The sequence below is a fragment of the Oncorhynchus keta genome, chromosome 37 (genome assembly GCF_023373465.1).
Source record: "Oncorhynchus keta strain PuntledgeMale-10-30-2019 chromosome 37, Oket_V2, whole genome shotgun sequence".
Taxonomy (NCBI): Eukaryota; Metazoa; Chordata; class Actinopteri; order Salmoniformes; family Salmonidae; genus Oncorhynchus; species Oncorhynchus keta.
In genome coordinates, this window is record NC_068457.1 from 27794207 (window position 1) to 27809149 (window position 14943).

General features: G+C 44.5%; 1 protein-coding gene and 1 long non-coding RNA gene across 3 annotated transcripts in view; both read right to left on the reverse strand.

Moving 5' to 3' along the window:
- The window catches only part of ace2 (angiotensin I converting enzyme 2), a 48482-nt gene that overhangs the window by 11326 nt on the left and 22213 nt on the right, over positions 1-14943 (reverse strand). Inside the window, exons 6-11 of the mRNA XM_052500077.1 lie at positions 8382-8487; positions 7551-7648; positions 6809-6981; positions 2710-2936; positions 494-638; positions 172-270 (exon numbers count right to left, since the gene is read on the reverse strand). Coding sequence (XP_052356037.1) covers positions 172-270; positions 494-638; positions 2710-2936; positions 6809-6981; positions 7551-7648; positions 8382-8487 — 848 coding nt within the window. The remainder of the gene's footprint in view (positions 1-171; positions 271-493; positions 639-2709; positions 2937-6808; positions 6982-7550; positions 7649-8381; positions 8488-14943) is intronic.
- LOC127916827 (uncharacterized) lies at positions 3386-6358 on the reverse strand. 2 transcript variants are annotated; one of them, XR_008096204.1, is made up of 4 exons: positions 5877-6358; positions 5632-5795; positions 5140-5549; positions 3386-4729 (listed from the first exon to the last, which is right to left on the reverse strand). It is a non-coding gene; the product is annotated as an uncharacterized LOC127916827 (long non-coding RNA). The 2 variants fall into 2 exon arrangements; XR_008096205.1 differs by lacking the exon at positions 5632-5795.

Sequence of the window (14943 nt, forward strand, 5' to 3'; positions counted from 1 at the left end):
GTAGTGAGAATGGCTGGATGTGAGGGGTATTGAGGATGGCTGGATGTGAGGGGTATTGAGGATGGCTGGATGTGAGGGGTATTGAGATGAGACCTGATGAAGGAGTAGTGAGGATGGCTGGATGTGAGGGGTATTGAGGATGGCTGGATGTGAGGGGTATTGAGATGAGACCTGATGAAGGAGTAGTCTCCGGACACATGGAACAGAGCAGGTGGGTCACAGTATGTCTCATCTCTGGGTAAGGGCTCCACTACACCGACCATATCCCTCCTGGTAACAGAGTTAGCATCAATAGTTAGCATTGTAATGTCCCTATAGTGTATTGCGAAACCAACTATGAGGTAAAAACACTAAACCTCCACTAGAGCTGCTTCTTTACATTGATATACAACACTGATATATTGTTTGTGATTCTTTATCTCCCATCAGTTAAAGATAAATCAACTGTGACCTATGACAAGCTGAAGGAGCTCCAGAAGAGGTCCTTCCTTACTTCATCTCCCACCAGCGCTGCATCCACTGGTCCTTGGGGATGGTCCCCAGGAAGACCTGCCACCTCCACTCCTCCAGCATGTAGGTGAAAGGCAGGGTGGCCACGATGGTCAGGGCCTGCTTCATCAGGAAGTTGATCTCAGTCTCTGCGTTGGAGCGGGAGGAAGAGGAAGAAGTGCTGTTTGAGAGAGGGTACATCTAGAATGCTGACACTGTATAAAAACAGAGTGTAGTGGTCTCTGGTCAAAGAGTAGCGCACTTCTCGGGTGTTATCCGAGACAGGGAGTCACTAGAGGAGCCATTTTGATGAAACAACGTGAAACAAAACCTACAACACGGTCTGACTCAGTGTCGATTATCCCCATCAGATATACATGTAGATTTGCTCATACCTGCCCTGGCCTTGGCCCTGACCCTGACCCTGACCCTGACCCTGACCCTGACCCTGACCCTGTCCTGACCCTGACCCTGGCCCTGGCCCTGACCCTGGCCCTGTCCCTGACCCTGACCCTGACCCTGACCCTGACCCTGGCCCTGACCCTGACCCTGACCCTGACCCTGGCCCTGGCCCTGATCTATCCTGACCCTGTCCCTGACCCTGTCCCTGACCCTGGCCCTGGCTCTGTCCTGATCCTGACCCTGACCCTGACCCTGACCCTGACCCTGACCCTGACCCTGACCCTGTCCCTGACCTTGACCTTGATCCTGTCCCTGACCCTGGCCCTGGCCCTGACCCTGGCCCTGTCCCTGTCCCTGTCCCTGTCCCTGACCTTGATCCTGTCCCTGTCCCTGACCCTGAACCTGACCCTGTCCCTGCCCCTGGCCCTGGCTCTGTCCTGACCCTGTCCCTGACCCTGACCCTGTCCCTGACCCTGTTCCTGACCCTGTCCCTGTCCCTGACCCTGTTCCTGACCCTGTCACTGACCCTGACCCTGACCCTGACCCTGTCCCTGTCCCTGACCCTGTCCGTGTCCTGACCCTGTCCCTGACCCTGTCGCTGACCCTGACCCTGACCCTGACCCTGTCCCTGTCCCTGACCCTGTTCCTGACCCTGTCCCTGACCCTGTCCCTGACCCTGACCCTGTCCCTGTCCCTGACCCTGACCCTGGCCCTGACCCTGACCCTGTCCCTGACCCTGTCCTGACCCTGTCACTGACCCTGACCCTGACCCTGACCCTGACCCTGTCCCTGACCCTGTCCCTGACCCTGACCCTGACCCTGTCCCTGACCCTGACCCTGACCCTGTCCCTGACCCTGTCCTTGACCCTGTCCCTGTCCCTGACCCTGACCCTGTCCCTGTCCCTGTCCCTGACCCTGTCCCTCTCCCTGTCCCTGACCCTGTCCCTGTCCCTGTCCCTGACCCTGTCCCTGACCCTGACCCTGTCCCTGTCCCTGTCCCTGACCCTGTCCCTGACCCTGTCCCTGTCCCTGACCCTGTTCCTGTCCCTGACCCTGACCCTGACCCTGACCCTGTCCCTGTCCCTGTCCCTGTCCCTGACCCTGTTCCTGTCCCTGTCCCTGACCCTGTCCCTGTCCCTGTCCCTGTCCCTGACCCTGTCCCTGTCCCTGTCCCTGTCCCTGTCCCTGTCCCTGACCCTGACCCTGACCCTGTCCCTGTCCCTGACCCTGTCCCTGTCCCTGTCCCTGACCCTGTCCCTGTCCCTGTCCCTGTCCCTGACCCTGTTCCTGTCCCTGTCCCTGTCCCTGTCCCTGTCCCTGTCCCTGACCCTGTCCCTGTCCCTGTCCCTGTCCCTGTCCCTGACCCTGTCCCTGTCCCTGACCCTGTCCCTGTCCCTGTCCCTGACCCTGTCCCTGACCCTGTCCCTGTCCCTGACCCTGTCCCTGTCCCTGTCCCTGTCCCTGACCCTGACCCTGTCCCTGTCCCTGTCCCTGACCCTGTCCCTGACCCTGTCCCTGTCCCTGTCCCTGACCCTGTCCCTGTCCCTGTCCCTGTCCCTGTCCCTGTCCCTGTCCCTGTCCCTGACCCTGTCCCTGTCCCTGTCCCTGTCCCTGTCCCTGACCCTGTTCCTGACCCTGTCCCTGTCCCTGTCCCTGTCCCTGTCCCTGTCCCTGTCCCTGTCCCTGATTCTGTTCAGGTGTAACTCAGGTATTCCATAGACCAGCTATAACAACAACAACAACTGTTGTCTAACTGTTATCCTCAGATCGAGATCTGTTTCTACCACTACCTGCCCCTACCCCTGACTCAGCTGTCACCTTTATCCTCTACGAAGTCGTCTGGCAGGAGTCCCAGGGCCTTCAGGTGTTTGGGGGTGGCAGCGGACAGGGACATGATCTCCCCCACGGCCTCGTGGAAGCCCTCGTTAGCCCCGTCTCTCAGCAGGTAGGACAGGTTCCTGTAGGCCATCTGGTACTGGTTGTGTCCCATCTCATGATGCGCTGTCAGGAAGTGGTCCATGTTCACCTCCGTACACATCTTGATCCTGGAAATGGGGGAAATTTAAGAAGTAGACAAAGTCAGGGAAGTACAGTATAATAGAGTATAATACATTATAAAACAGTATAATACAGAATAATACAATATACTATAGTATAATGCATTATAATGCATATAATACAGTATAATATGTTATAATACATAATACAGTAATACAGTATATAATACAGTATAATACAGTATATAATACAGTATAATACGTTATAATACATAATACAGCATAATACAGTAATACAGTATATAATACAGTATAATATGTTATAATACATAATACACTATAATATAGTAATACATTATATAATACAGTATAATACGTTATAATACATAATACAGTATAATACAGTAATACAGTATATAATACGTTATAATACATAATACAGTATAATACAGTAATACAGTATATAATACAGTATAATACATTATAATACATAATACAGTAATACAGTAATACAGTACAATACCGTATAATAAGTTCATATTTATGATGAATATTTAATCATTACAATTGATGCTGAGTGTAAGGAGGTATAGCCTACAAAATCAGATCAACTCCCTCAGATTTAATTCTACATGTGTGTACAGCATTTTGAAAAGCAGTTCAACGTGCTGTGGATTTTTACCTTGATGACTTATGTTTCACAACCGAATTCCTTCATATCTTTATGACATGCTGCTGCGACTAACAGGAAATAATTCTATATTAGTAGTTAGTGCCTGCAGTCTCTCTGTCCCTCCCTAAGGCTCTACTTACTGCGTGTCCAGGGATAAATACAGTAGGAACATGATTCCTGTTACCTGAAGTCCTCTCTGTCCCTCCCTAAGGCTCTACTTACTGCGTGTCCAGGGATAAATACAGTAGGAACATGATTCCTGTTACCTGAAGTCCTCTCTGTCCCTCCCTAAGGCTCTACTTACTGCGTGTCCAGGGATAAATACAGTAGGAACATGATTCCTGTTACCTGAAGTCCTCTCTGTCCCTCCCTAAGGCTCTACTTACTGCGTGTCCAGGGCTAAATACAGTAGGAACATGATTCCTGTTACCTGAAGTCCTCTCTGTCCCTCTGTAAGGCTCTACTTACTGCGTGTCCAGGGATAAATACAGTAGGAACATGATTCCTGTTACCTGAAGTCCTCTCTGTCCCTCTGTAAGGCTCTACTTACTGCGTGTCCAGGGATAAATACAGTAGGAACATGATTCCTGTTACCTGAAGTCCTCTCTGTCCCTCCCTAAGGCTCTACTTACTGCGTGTCCAGGGATAAATACAGTAGGAACATGATTCCTGTTACCTGAAGTCCTCTCTGTCCCTCTGTAAGGCTCTACTTACTGCGTGTCCAGAGATAAATACAGTAGGAACATGATTCCTGTTACCTGAAGTCCTCTCTGTCCCTCCCTAAGGCTCTACTTACTGCGTGTCCAGGGATAAATACAGTAGGAACATGATTCCTGTTACCTGAAGTCCTCTCTGTCCCTCCCTAAGGCTCTACTTACTGCGTGTCCAGGGATAAATACAGTAGGAACATGATTCCTGTTACCTGAAGTCCTCTCTGTCCCTCTGTAAGGCTCTACTTACTGCGTGTCCAGGGATAAATACAGTAGGAACATGATTCCTGTTACCTGAAGTCCTCTCTGTCCCTCTGTAAGGCTCTACTTACTGCGTGTCCAGGGATAAATACAGTAGGAACATGATTCCTGTTACCTGAAGTCCTCTCTGTCCCTCCCTAAGGCTCTACTTACTGCGTGTCCAGGGATAAATACAGTAGGAACATGATTCCTGTTACCTGAAGTCCTCTCTGTCCCCTCTAAGGCTCTACTTACTGCGTGTCCAGGGATAAATACAGTAGGAACATGATTCCTGTTACCTGAAGTCCTCTCTGTCCCTCTCTAAGGCTCTACTTACTGCGTGTCCAGGGATAAATACAGTAGGAACATGATTCCTGTTACCTGAAGTCCTCTCTGTCCCTCCCTAAGGCTCTACTTACTGCGTGTCCAGGGATAAATACAGTAGGAACATGATTCCTGTTACCTGAAGTCCTCTCTGTCCCCTCTGTAAGGCTCTACTTACTGCGTGTCCAGGGATAAATACAGTAGGAACATGATTCCTGTTACCTGAAGTCCTCTCTTTCCCTCCCTAAGGCTCTACTTACTGCGTGTCCAGGGATAAATACAGTAGGAACATGATTCCTGTTACCTGAAGTCCTCTCTGTCCCTCCCTAAGGCTCTACTTACTGCGTGTCCAGGGATAAATACAGTAGGAACATGATTCCTGTTACCTGAAGTCCTCTCTGTCCCTCTGTAAGGCTCTACTTACTGCGTGTCCAGGGATAAATACAGTAGGAACATGATTCCTGTTACCTGAAGTCCTCTCTGTCCCTCCCTAAGGCTCTACTTACTGCGTGTCCAGGGATAAATACAGTAGGAACATGATTCCTGTTACCTGAAGTCCTCTCTGTCCCTCCCTAAGGCTCTACTTACTGCGTGTCCAGGGATAAATACAGTAGGAACATGATTCCTGTTACCTGAAGTCCTCTCTGTCCCTCCCTAAGGCTCTACTTACTGCGTGTCCAGGGATAAATACAGTAGGAACATGATTCCTGTTACCTGAAGTCCTCTCTGTCCCTCCCTAAGGCTCTACTTACTGCGTGTCCAGAGATAAATACAGTAGGAACATGATTCCTGTTACCTGAAGTCCTCTCTGTCCCTCCCTAAGGCTCTACTTACTGCGTGTCCAGGGATAAATACAGTAGGAACATGATTCCTGTTACCTGAAGTCCTCTCTGTCCCTCCCTAAGGCTCTACTTACTGCGTGTCCAGGGATAAATACAGTAGGAACATGATTCCTGTTACCTGAAGTCTCTCTGTCCCTCTGTAAGGCTCTACTTACTGCGTGTCCAGGGATAAATACAGTAGGAACATGATTCCTGTTACCTGAAGTCCTCTCTGTCCCTCCCTAAGGCTCTACTTACTGCGTGTCCAGGGATAAATACAGTAGGAACATGATTCCTGTTACCTGAAGTCCTCTCTGTCCCTCCCTAAGGCTCTACTTACTGCGTGTCCAGGGATAAATACAGTAGGAACATGATTCCTGTTACCTGAAGTCCTCTCTGTCCCTCCCTAAGGCTCTACTTACTGCGTGTCCAGGGATAAATACAGTAGGAACATGATTCCTGTTACCTGAAGTCCTCTCTGTCCCTCCCTAAGGCTCTACTTACTGCGTGTCCAGAGATAAATACAGTAGGAACATGATTCCTGTTACCTGAAGTCTCTCTGTCCCTCCCTAAGGCTCTACTTACTGCGTGTCCAGGGATAAATACAGTAGGAACATGATTCCTGTTACCTGAAGTCTCTCTGTCCCTCCCTAAGGCTCTACTTACTGCGTGTCCAGGGATAAATACAGTAGGAACATGATTCCTGTTACCTGAAGTCCTCTCTGTCCCTCCCTAAGGCTCTACTTACTGCGTGTCCAGAGATAAATACAGTAGGAACATGATTCCTGTTACCTGAAGTCCTCTCTGTCCCTCCCTAAGGCTTGTCACTCTGCATGTCCTGGGCTACGTAAAGGGAAAGGGGGATACCTAGTTTGTTGTACAACTGAATGCATTCAACCAAAACGTGTCTTCCGCATTTAACCCAACCCCTCTGAATCAGAGAGGTGCGGAGGGCCGACGTTAATCGCCGTCCACGTCATCAACACCCGGGGAGCCGTTGTTGTTTAAGATTAAGTGCCTTGCTCAAATGCAGAACAGCAGAGTTTTCCACCTTGCCTGCTCAGGGAGTCGAACCAGCAACCTTTTGGTTACTGGCCCAATGCCCTTACCTGCTAGATGAGTTAAATGCAGGATGAATACGATTCCTGTTACCTGAAGTCCTTTCTGTTCCCCATGTCCCAGGCTGTAGGGTGGCACACTACCTTCCTGCCATCAGTAGGTTTCTCCAGCATAGAGTCCTTCCAGAAGTTATCAAACATCTTGTATAGACCCACCGACATGAAGAACTTCTCTGCTTCTTGAAACAGTCTGTCCTTAGGCCATTTCTGGGAATGACAGAAAAGGTGATTAACTCACAGGGTATTTTAGGAGGTAAGAATTGAAAGTAACAGAAGTCACTATTAAAGTCACACTTGTTTCCTTCAGATCCAACCCACGAATTGTTAGCTAGATTACTGGAATTGTTAGCTAGATTACTGGAATTGTTAGCTAGATTACTGGAATTGTTAGCTAGATTACTGGAATTGTTAGCTAGATTACTGGAATTGTTAGCTAGATTACTGGAATTGTTAGCTAGATTACTGGAATTGTTAGCTAGATTACTGGAATTGTTAGCTAGATTACTGGAATTGTTAGCTAGATTACTGGAATTGTTAGCTAGATTACTGGAATTGTTAGCTAGATTACTGGAATTGTTAGCTAGATTACTTGTTGGTTATTACTGTATTGTCGGAACTAGAAGCACAAGCATTTCGCTACACTCGCATTAACTGCTAACCATGTGTATGTGACAAATCAAATTTGATTTGATTTGATTTGACGATTCCTAGTCTACAATTGTTGAGGTTTATGTTGGATACATACAATAGCAGATCATGATTTATTTTCACTCAACCTGTGCGATCATAGCGTTCGTCACATCAATATCGGTTTTCTCTGGAAAAGGGGTTGAGATGGGGTAAAGACCTGTCCAAAACCTTCCCCACATGTCACCTGAAAAAGGTAATTAGAGAGAGAGAGAGAGAGGGAGAGAGAGAGACAGAGAGAGACAGAGAGAGAGAGAGAGAGAGAGAGAGAGAGAGAGAGAGAGAGAGAGAGAGAGAGAGAGAGAGAGAGAGAGAGAGAGAGAGAGAGAGAGAGAGAGAGAGAGAGAGAGAGAGAGAGAGAGAGAGAGAGAGAGAGAGACAGAGAGAGAGAGAGAGAGGAGAGAGAGAGAGAGAGAGAGAGAGAGAGAGAGAGAGAGAGAGAGAGAGAGAGAGAGAGAGAGAGAGAGAGAGAGAGAGAGAGAGAGAGAGAGAGAGAGAGAGACAGAGAGAGAGACAGAGAGAGAGAGAGAGAGAGAGAGAGAGAGAGAGAGAGAGAGAGAGAGAGAGAGAGAGAGAGAGAGACAGAGAGAGACAGAGAGAGAGAGAGACAGAGAGAGAGACAGAGAGAGAGAGAGACAGAGAGAGAACAGAGAGAGAGAGACAAAGAGAGAGAGAACAGAGAGAGAGAACAGAGAGAGAACAGAGAGAGAGACAGAGAGAGAGAGAGAACAGAGAGAGCAGAGAGAGCAGAGAGAGAGAGACAGAGAGAGAGAGAGAGAGAGAGACAAAGAGAGAGAGAGGGAGAGAGAGAGAGAGAGAGAGAGAGAGAGAGAGAGAGAGAGAGAGAGAGAGAGAGAAACTGACTCAGTCATGTTCCAGCAGTGATGGAGCGAAAGCTGAGCCCTGTCGAGTGACCTTACCCAGTAGATGTGCAGGTAGGCCCCCCTCTGGGTGGATGTGTTCAGGGTGTTTGGCCTGCAGCTTAGACCTCACATAGGCATGCAGCTCTTTGTAGAGGGGGAGGATCTGGAAAGACAATAGAGTTGATGGTGTGCAATAAAACATAAAAACACAATGTCTTTGATGTGGCAAGTCCGATTTGCATAATGCAAATAAAGCACACTGGTTGGGGAGTAAAGGATTACATATAACGGATTCCAAACATCTAACTCTAATTCGTTGTGTTTACCAGCAAAAATATTGTAATCAGATTACAGATACAGATATGATTACTTCTAGTATTACTTTAAAAATCAGAAAGGAAACAAACAAATTATTTGACACCTTTCTGTTTCTCAATGACATTCAAATCAGCATTGGAAAAAAGGGACACTTTTTTATACGGAGGTTTCAGTTTCAGGTTGGATATTCGACAGATATTCATTCGCCTGTACGTCCACCAACAGAAAGTTAGGGACCGTCAACATAGTGACAAATCAATAGCTCTTTAACCATTACTCCTAAAACTTTCACAACTGGTTGTAGCTAACCCGATGGCATAGACACACATTGCACACCCTTTAGTTTGTCCATTTTCATCTCATATGATTTTACATAAATGTTTCTAAATGTTAAATTTCAATAGCTCCTTGGTCATGTGACCTAATAACTTCAAGGTTCAGAATGTCCACTGACTATACCTTTATATCGCACACTCAGACATCTGTCTACTTTCATCTCATGTTATTAGATTAAATCTGTAAGCTTTGCAGGCCTTCATTTTACATCGGTGTTAAAAAATAAATAAATTGAAGTTAACAAATGTCCCATCCTCGCAATAACTATCTTTCACATGGACACTGAAAGATCTGCAAATGGCTGTATGTGGGATGGATCAAGGACAGGAGAGGAGTTCAGAGGTGCGTAAAGGAAGGAGCACAGGTCTGCAATGGCTGTATGTGGTATGGATCAAGGACAGGAGAGGTGTTCAGAGGTGCGTAAAGGAAGGAGCACAGGTCTGCAATGGCTGTATGTGGTATGGATCAAGGACAGGAGAGGTGTTCAGAGGTGCGTAAAGGAAGGAGCACAGGTCTGCAATGGCTGTATGTGGTATGGATCAAGGACAGGAGAGGTGTTCAGAGGTGCGTAAAGGAAGGAGCACAGGTCTGCAATGGCTGTATGTGGTATGGATCAAGGACAGGAGAGGTGTTTGAACAGAGGTGCGTAAAGGAAGGAGCACAGGTCTGCAATGGCTGTATGTGGTATGGATCAAGGACAGGAGAGGAGTTCAGAGGTGCGTAAAGGAAGGAGCACAGGTCTGCAATGGCTTTATGTGGTATGGATCAAGGACAGGAGAGGTGTTTGAACAGAGGTGCGTAAAGGAAGGAGCACAGGTCTGCAATGGCTTTATGTGGTATGGATCAAGGACAGGAGAGGTGTTTGAACAGAGGTGCGTAAAGGAAGGAGCACAGGTCTGCAATGGCTGTATGTGGTATGGATCAAGGACAGGAGAGGAGTTCGAACAGAGGTGCGTAAAGGAAGGAGCACAGGTCTGCAATGGCTGTATGTGGTATGGATCAAGGACAGGAGAGGTGTTTGAACAGAGGTGCGTAAAGGAAGGAGCACAGGTCTGCAATGGCTTTATGTGGTATGGATCAAGGACAGGAGAGGTGTTTGAACAGAGGTGCGTAAAGGAAGGAGCACAGGTCTGCAATGGCTTTATGTGGTATGGATCAAGGACAGGAGAGGTGTTTGAACAGAGGTGCGTAAAGGAAGGAGCACAGGTCTGAAATGGCTGTATGTGGTATGGATCAAGGACAGGAGAGGTGTTCAGAGGTGCGTAAAGGAAGGAGCACAGGTCTGCAATGGCTTTATGTGGTATGGATCAAGGACAGGAGAGGTGTTCAGAGGTGCGTAAAGGAAGGAGCACAGGTCTGCAATGGCTGTATGTGGTATGGATCAAGGACAGGAGAGGTGTTTGAACAGAGGTGCGTAAAGGAAGGAGCACAGGTCTGAAATGGCTGTATGTGGTATGGATCAAGGACAGGAGAGGTGTTCAGAGGTGCGTAAAGGAAGGCACACAGGTCTGAAATGGCTGTATGTGGGATGGATCAAGGACAGGAGAGGAGTTCGAACAGAGGTGCGTAAAGGAAGGAGCACAGGTCTGCAATGGCTGTATGTGGTATGGATCAAGGACAGGAGAGGTGTTCAGAGGTGCGTAAAGGAAGGCACACAGGTCTGAAATGGCTGTATGTGGGATGGATCAAGGACAGGAGAGGTGTTTGAACAGAGGTGCGTAAAGGAAGGCACACAGGTAGGCCTCATGAAAAACAGTGGTTCACATGCTCTTTTTAATCACAGTAATAGACAGTGATTTGTCAGTCACAGTGAGCTTGATGACGTGAAAGAATCATTTTCATAGCATCACTTTCATATACTGTACATGAAGACAAATCCTTCTATGTTGCACGCAGTTTCCATAACCTGATAATGACTTGATATTTGAGTGCTTTCACAACAAGCCACCTGCTGACAACTTATACAAGATGCAATAGAGCATTGGAGCGTTTGTTTTTCTGATGAAAATAGTTATTTGATGCATGGCCTAATATTTCTAACTGGGAGAATTACATTCCTATGTCTTTTGTGTGACACCAAAATGTATAACATTCACACCACAACTACACGTTGAAACTACAGGTTTTTGTCCTGTGCAGTGATCAACTTACATTTTGATAGCTTTGTGTATTGAGTGACGGAAAGGTATGGACATATTGATGAGTTAACTTTTAATGTCATTACAGAAAGCTATCGACATAGTGATGAATGAACTTTTAATGTCATTACAGAAAGCATACAACAACAAACAACAACAACAACAACAACAACAACAACAAACAACAACAACAACAACAACAACATGATGGAGTTAACAACACATTGGAAACAGAGTGTGTCATGAAACTGGCAAATAAAGACGACAATGAAAAGAGAAATATTGATGATGGCCAGAAATTCAGTCAACACCATCTAGATCCTTACTCCAGAGACAGAGAGACAGAAGGTGAGGAAGAGACTCTAGAGGACAGGAAAGATGACAGACAAGCACAAAGTGATGAAGAGTACCCCAGAGACAGAGAGACAGAAGGTGAGGAAGAGACTCTAGAGGACAGGAAAGATGACAGACAAGCACAAAGTGATGAAGAGTACTCCAGAGACAGAGAGACAGAAGGTGAGGAAGAGACTCTAGAGGACAGGAAAGATGACAGACAAGCACAAAGTGATGAAGAGTACTCCAGAGACAGAGAGACAGAAGGTGAGGAAGAGACTCTAGAGGACAGGAAAGATGACAGACAAGCACAAAGTGATGAAGAGTACTCCAGAGACAGAGAGACAGAAGGTGAGGAAGAGACTCTAGAGGACAGGAAAGATGACAGACAAGCACAAAGTGATGAAGAGTACTCCAGAGACAGAGAGACAGAAGGTGAGGAAGAGACTCTAGAGGACAGGAAAGATGACAGACAAGCACAAAGTGATGAAGAGTACTCCAGAGACAGAGAGACAGAAGGTGAGGAAGAGACTCTAGAGGACAGGAAAGATGACAGACAAGCACAAAGTGATGAAGAGTACTCCAGAGACAGAGAGACAGAAGGTGAGGAAGAGACTCTAGAGGACAGGAAAGATGACAGACAAGCACAAAGTGATGAAGAGTACTCCAGAGACAGAGAGACAGAAGGTGAGGAAGAGACTCTAGAGGACAGGAAAGATGACAGACAAGCACAAAGTGATGAAGAGTACTCCAGAGACAGAGAGACAGAAGGTGAGGAAGAGACTCTAGAGGACAGGAAAGATGACAGACAAGCACAAAGTGATGAAGAGTACTCCAGAGACAGAGACAGAAGGTGAGGAAGAGACTCTAGAGGACAGGAAAGATGACAGACAAGCACAAAGTGATGAAGAGTACTCCAGAGACAGAGAGACAGAAGGTGAGGAAGAGACTCTAGAGGACAGGAAAGATGACAGACAAGCACAAAGTGATGAAGAGTACTCCAGAGACAGAGAGACAGAAGGTGAGGAAGAGACTCTAGAGGACAGGAAAGATGACAGACAAGCACAAAGTGATGTAAGAGACAGAGGGACAGATATAGAAAGAGACTCAGAGACAGAGGGACAGAAGGTCAGAGACAGAGGAAGGTGAGAAAGAGACTCTAGAGGACAGGAAAGATGACAGACAAGCACAAAGTGATGAAGAGTACTCCAGAGACAGAGGGACAGAAGGTGAGGAAGAGACTCTAGAGGACAGGAAAGATGACAGACAAGCACAAAGTGATGAAGAGTACTCCAGAGACAGAGGGACAGAAGGTATAAATCAGAATACCAGGACAAAGATGTCAGACAATCATCATTAAGATGAAAGAGTATAAGAGACAGAGAGTCAAATGAGAAAGAGACTCTAGAGGACAGGAAATATGTCAACAGCATCAAATATGTCAACATCATCAGGAAATATGACAGACAGCATCAAAGTGATGCAAATATAGCAAATAACATCATCAAATAACATGTCATCAGAGACAAATAGGGTCAGATCATCAAATATAGCAAATATGTCATCATGTCAACATCATCAGACCAATATGTCAACATCATCAAATATAGCACATATGTCCATCATCAAATATGTCAACATCATCAAATATGGATCAACATCCTCAAATCTCAACATCAAATATGTCAATTCTCAAATCATCAAATATGTCAACATCATCAAATAGCAAATATGTCAACATCATCATCAAATAAAAAATGTCAACATCATCAAATATGTCAACATCATCAAATATGTCAACATCATCAAATATACATGTCAACATCATCAAATATAGCAACATAGTCAAATATCAAATATGTCAACATCATCAAATATCAAATATGTCAACATCATCAAATATGTCAACATCATCAAATATGTCACATCATCATCAAATATGTCAACATCATCAAATATAGCAAATATGTCAACATCATCAAATATGTCAACATCATCAAATATGTCAACATCATCAAATATGTCAACATCATCAAATATAGCAAATATGTCAACATCATCAAATATAGCAAATATGTCAACATCATCAAATATGTCAACATCATCAAATACAGCAAATATGTCAACATCATCAAATATGTCAACATCATCAAATATAGCAAATATGTCAACATCATCAAATATGTCAACATCATCAAATATAGCAAATATGTCAACATCATCAAATATGTCAACATCATCAAATATGTCAACATCATCAAATATGTCAACATCATCAAATATAGCACATATGTCAACATCATCAAATATAGCAAATATGTCAACATCATCAAATATGTCAACATCATCAAATATAGCAAATATGTCAACATCATCAAATATGTCAACATCATCAAATATGTCAACATCATCAAATATGTCAACATCATCAAATATAGCACATATGTCAACATCATCAAATATAGCAAATATGTCAACATCATCAAATATGTCAACATCATCAAATATAGCACATATGTCAACATCATCAAATATGTCAACATCATCAAATATAGCAAATATGTCAACATCATCAAATATGTCAACATCATCAAATATAGCAAATATGTCAACATCATCAAATATGTCAACATCATCATCAAATATGTCAACATCATCAAATATGTCAACATCATCAAATATGTCAACATCATCAAATATAGCAAATATGTCAACATCATCAAATATGTCAACATCATCAAATATGTCAACATCATCAAATATAGCAAATATGTCAACATCATCAAATATGTCAACATCATCAAATATAGCAAATATGTCAACATCATCAAATATGTCAACATCATCAAATATGTCAACAAATATGTCAACATCATCAAATATGTCAACATCATCAAATATGTCAACATCATCAAATATAGCAATATGTCAACATCATCAAATATGTCAATCATCATCAAATATGTCAACATCCTCAAATATGTCAACATCATCAAATATGTCAACATCATCAAATATGTCAACATCATCAAATATGTCAACATCATCAAATATAGCAAATATGTCAACATCATCAAATATGTCAACATCATCAAATATGTCAACATCCTCAAATATGTCAACATCATCAAATATGTCAACATCATCAAATATAGCAAATATGTCAACATCATCAAATATGTCAACATCATCAAATATGTCAACATCATCAAATATGTCAACATCATCAAATATGTCAACATCATCAAATATAGCAAATATGTCAACATCATCAAATATGTCAACATCATCAAATATGTCAACATCATATGTCAACATCATCAAATATGTCAACATCATCAAATATGTCAACATCATCAAATATGTCAACATCATATGTCAACATCATCAAATATGTCAACATCATCAAATATGTCAACATCATCAAATATGTCAACATCATCAAAATATGTCACATCATCAAATATAGCAAATATGTCAACATCATCAAATAT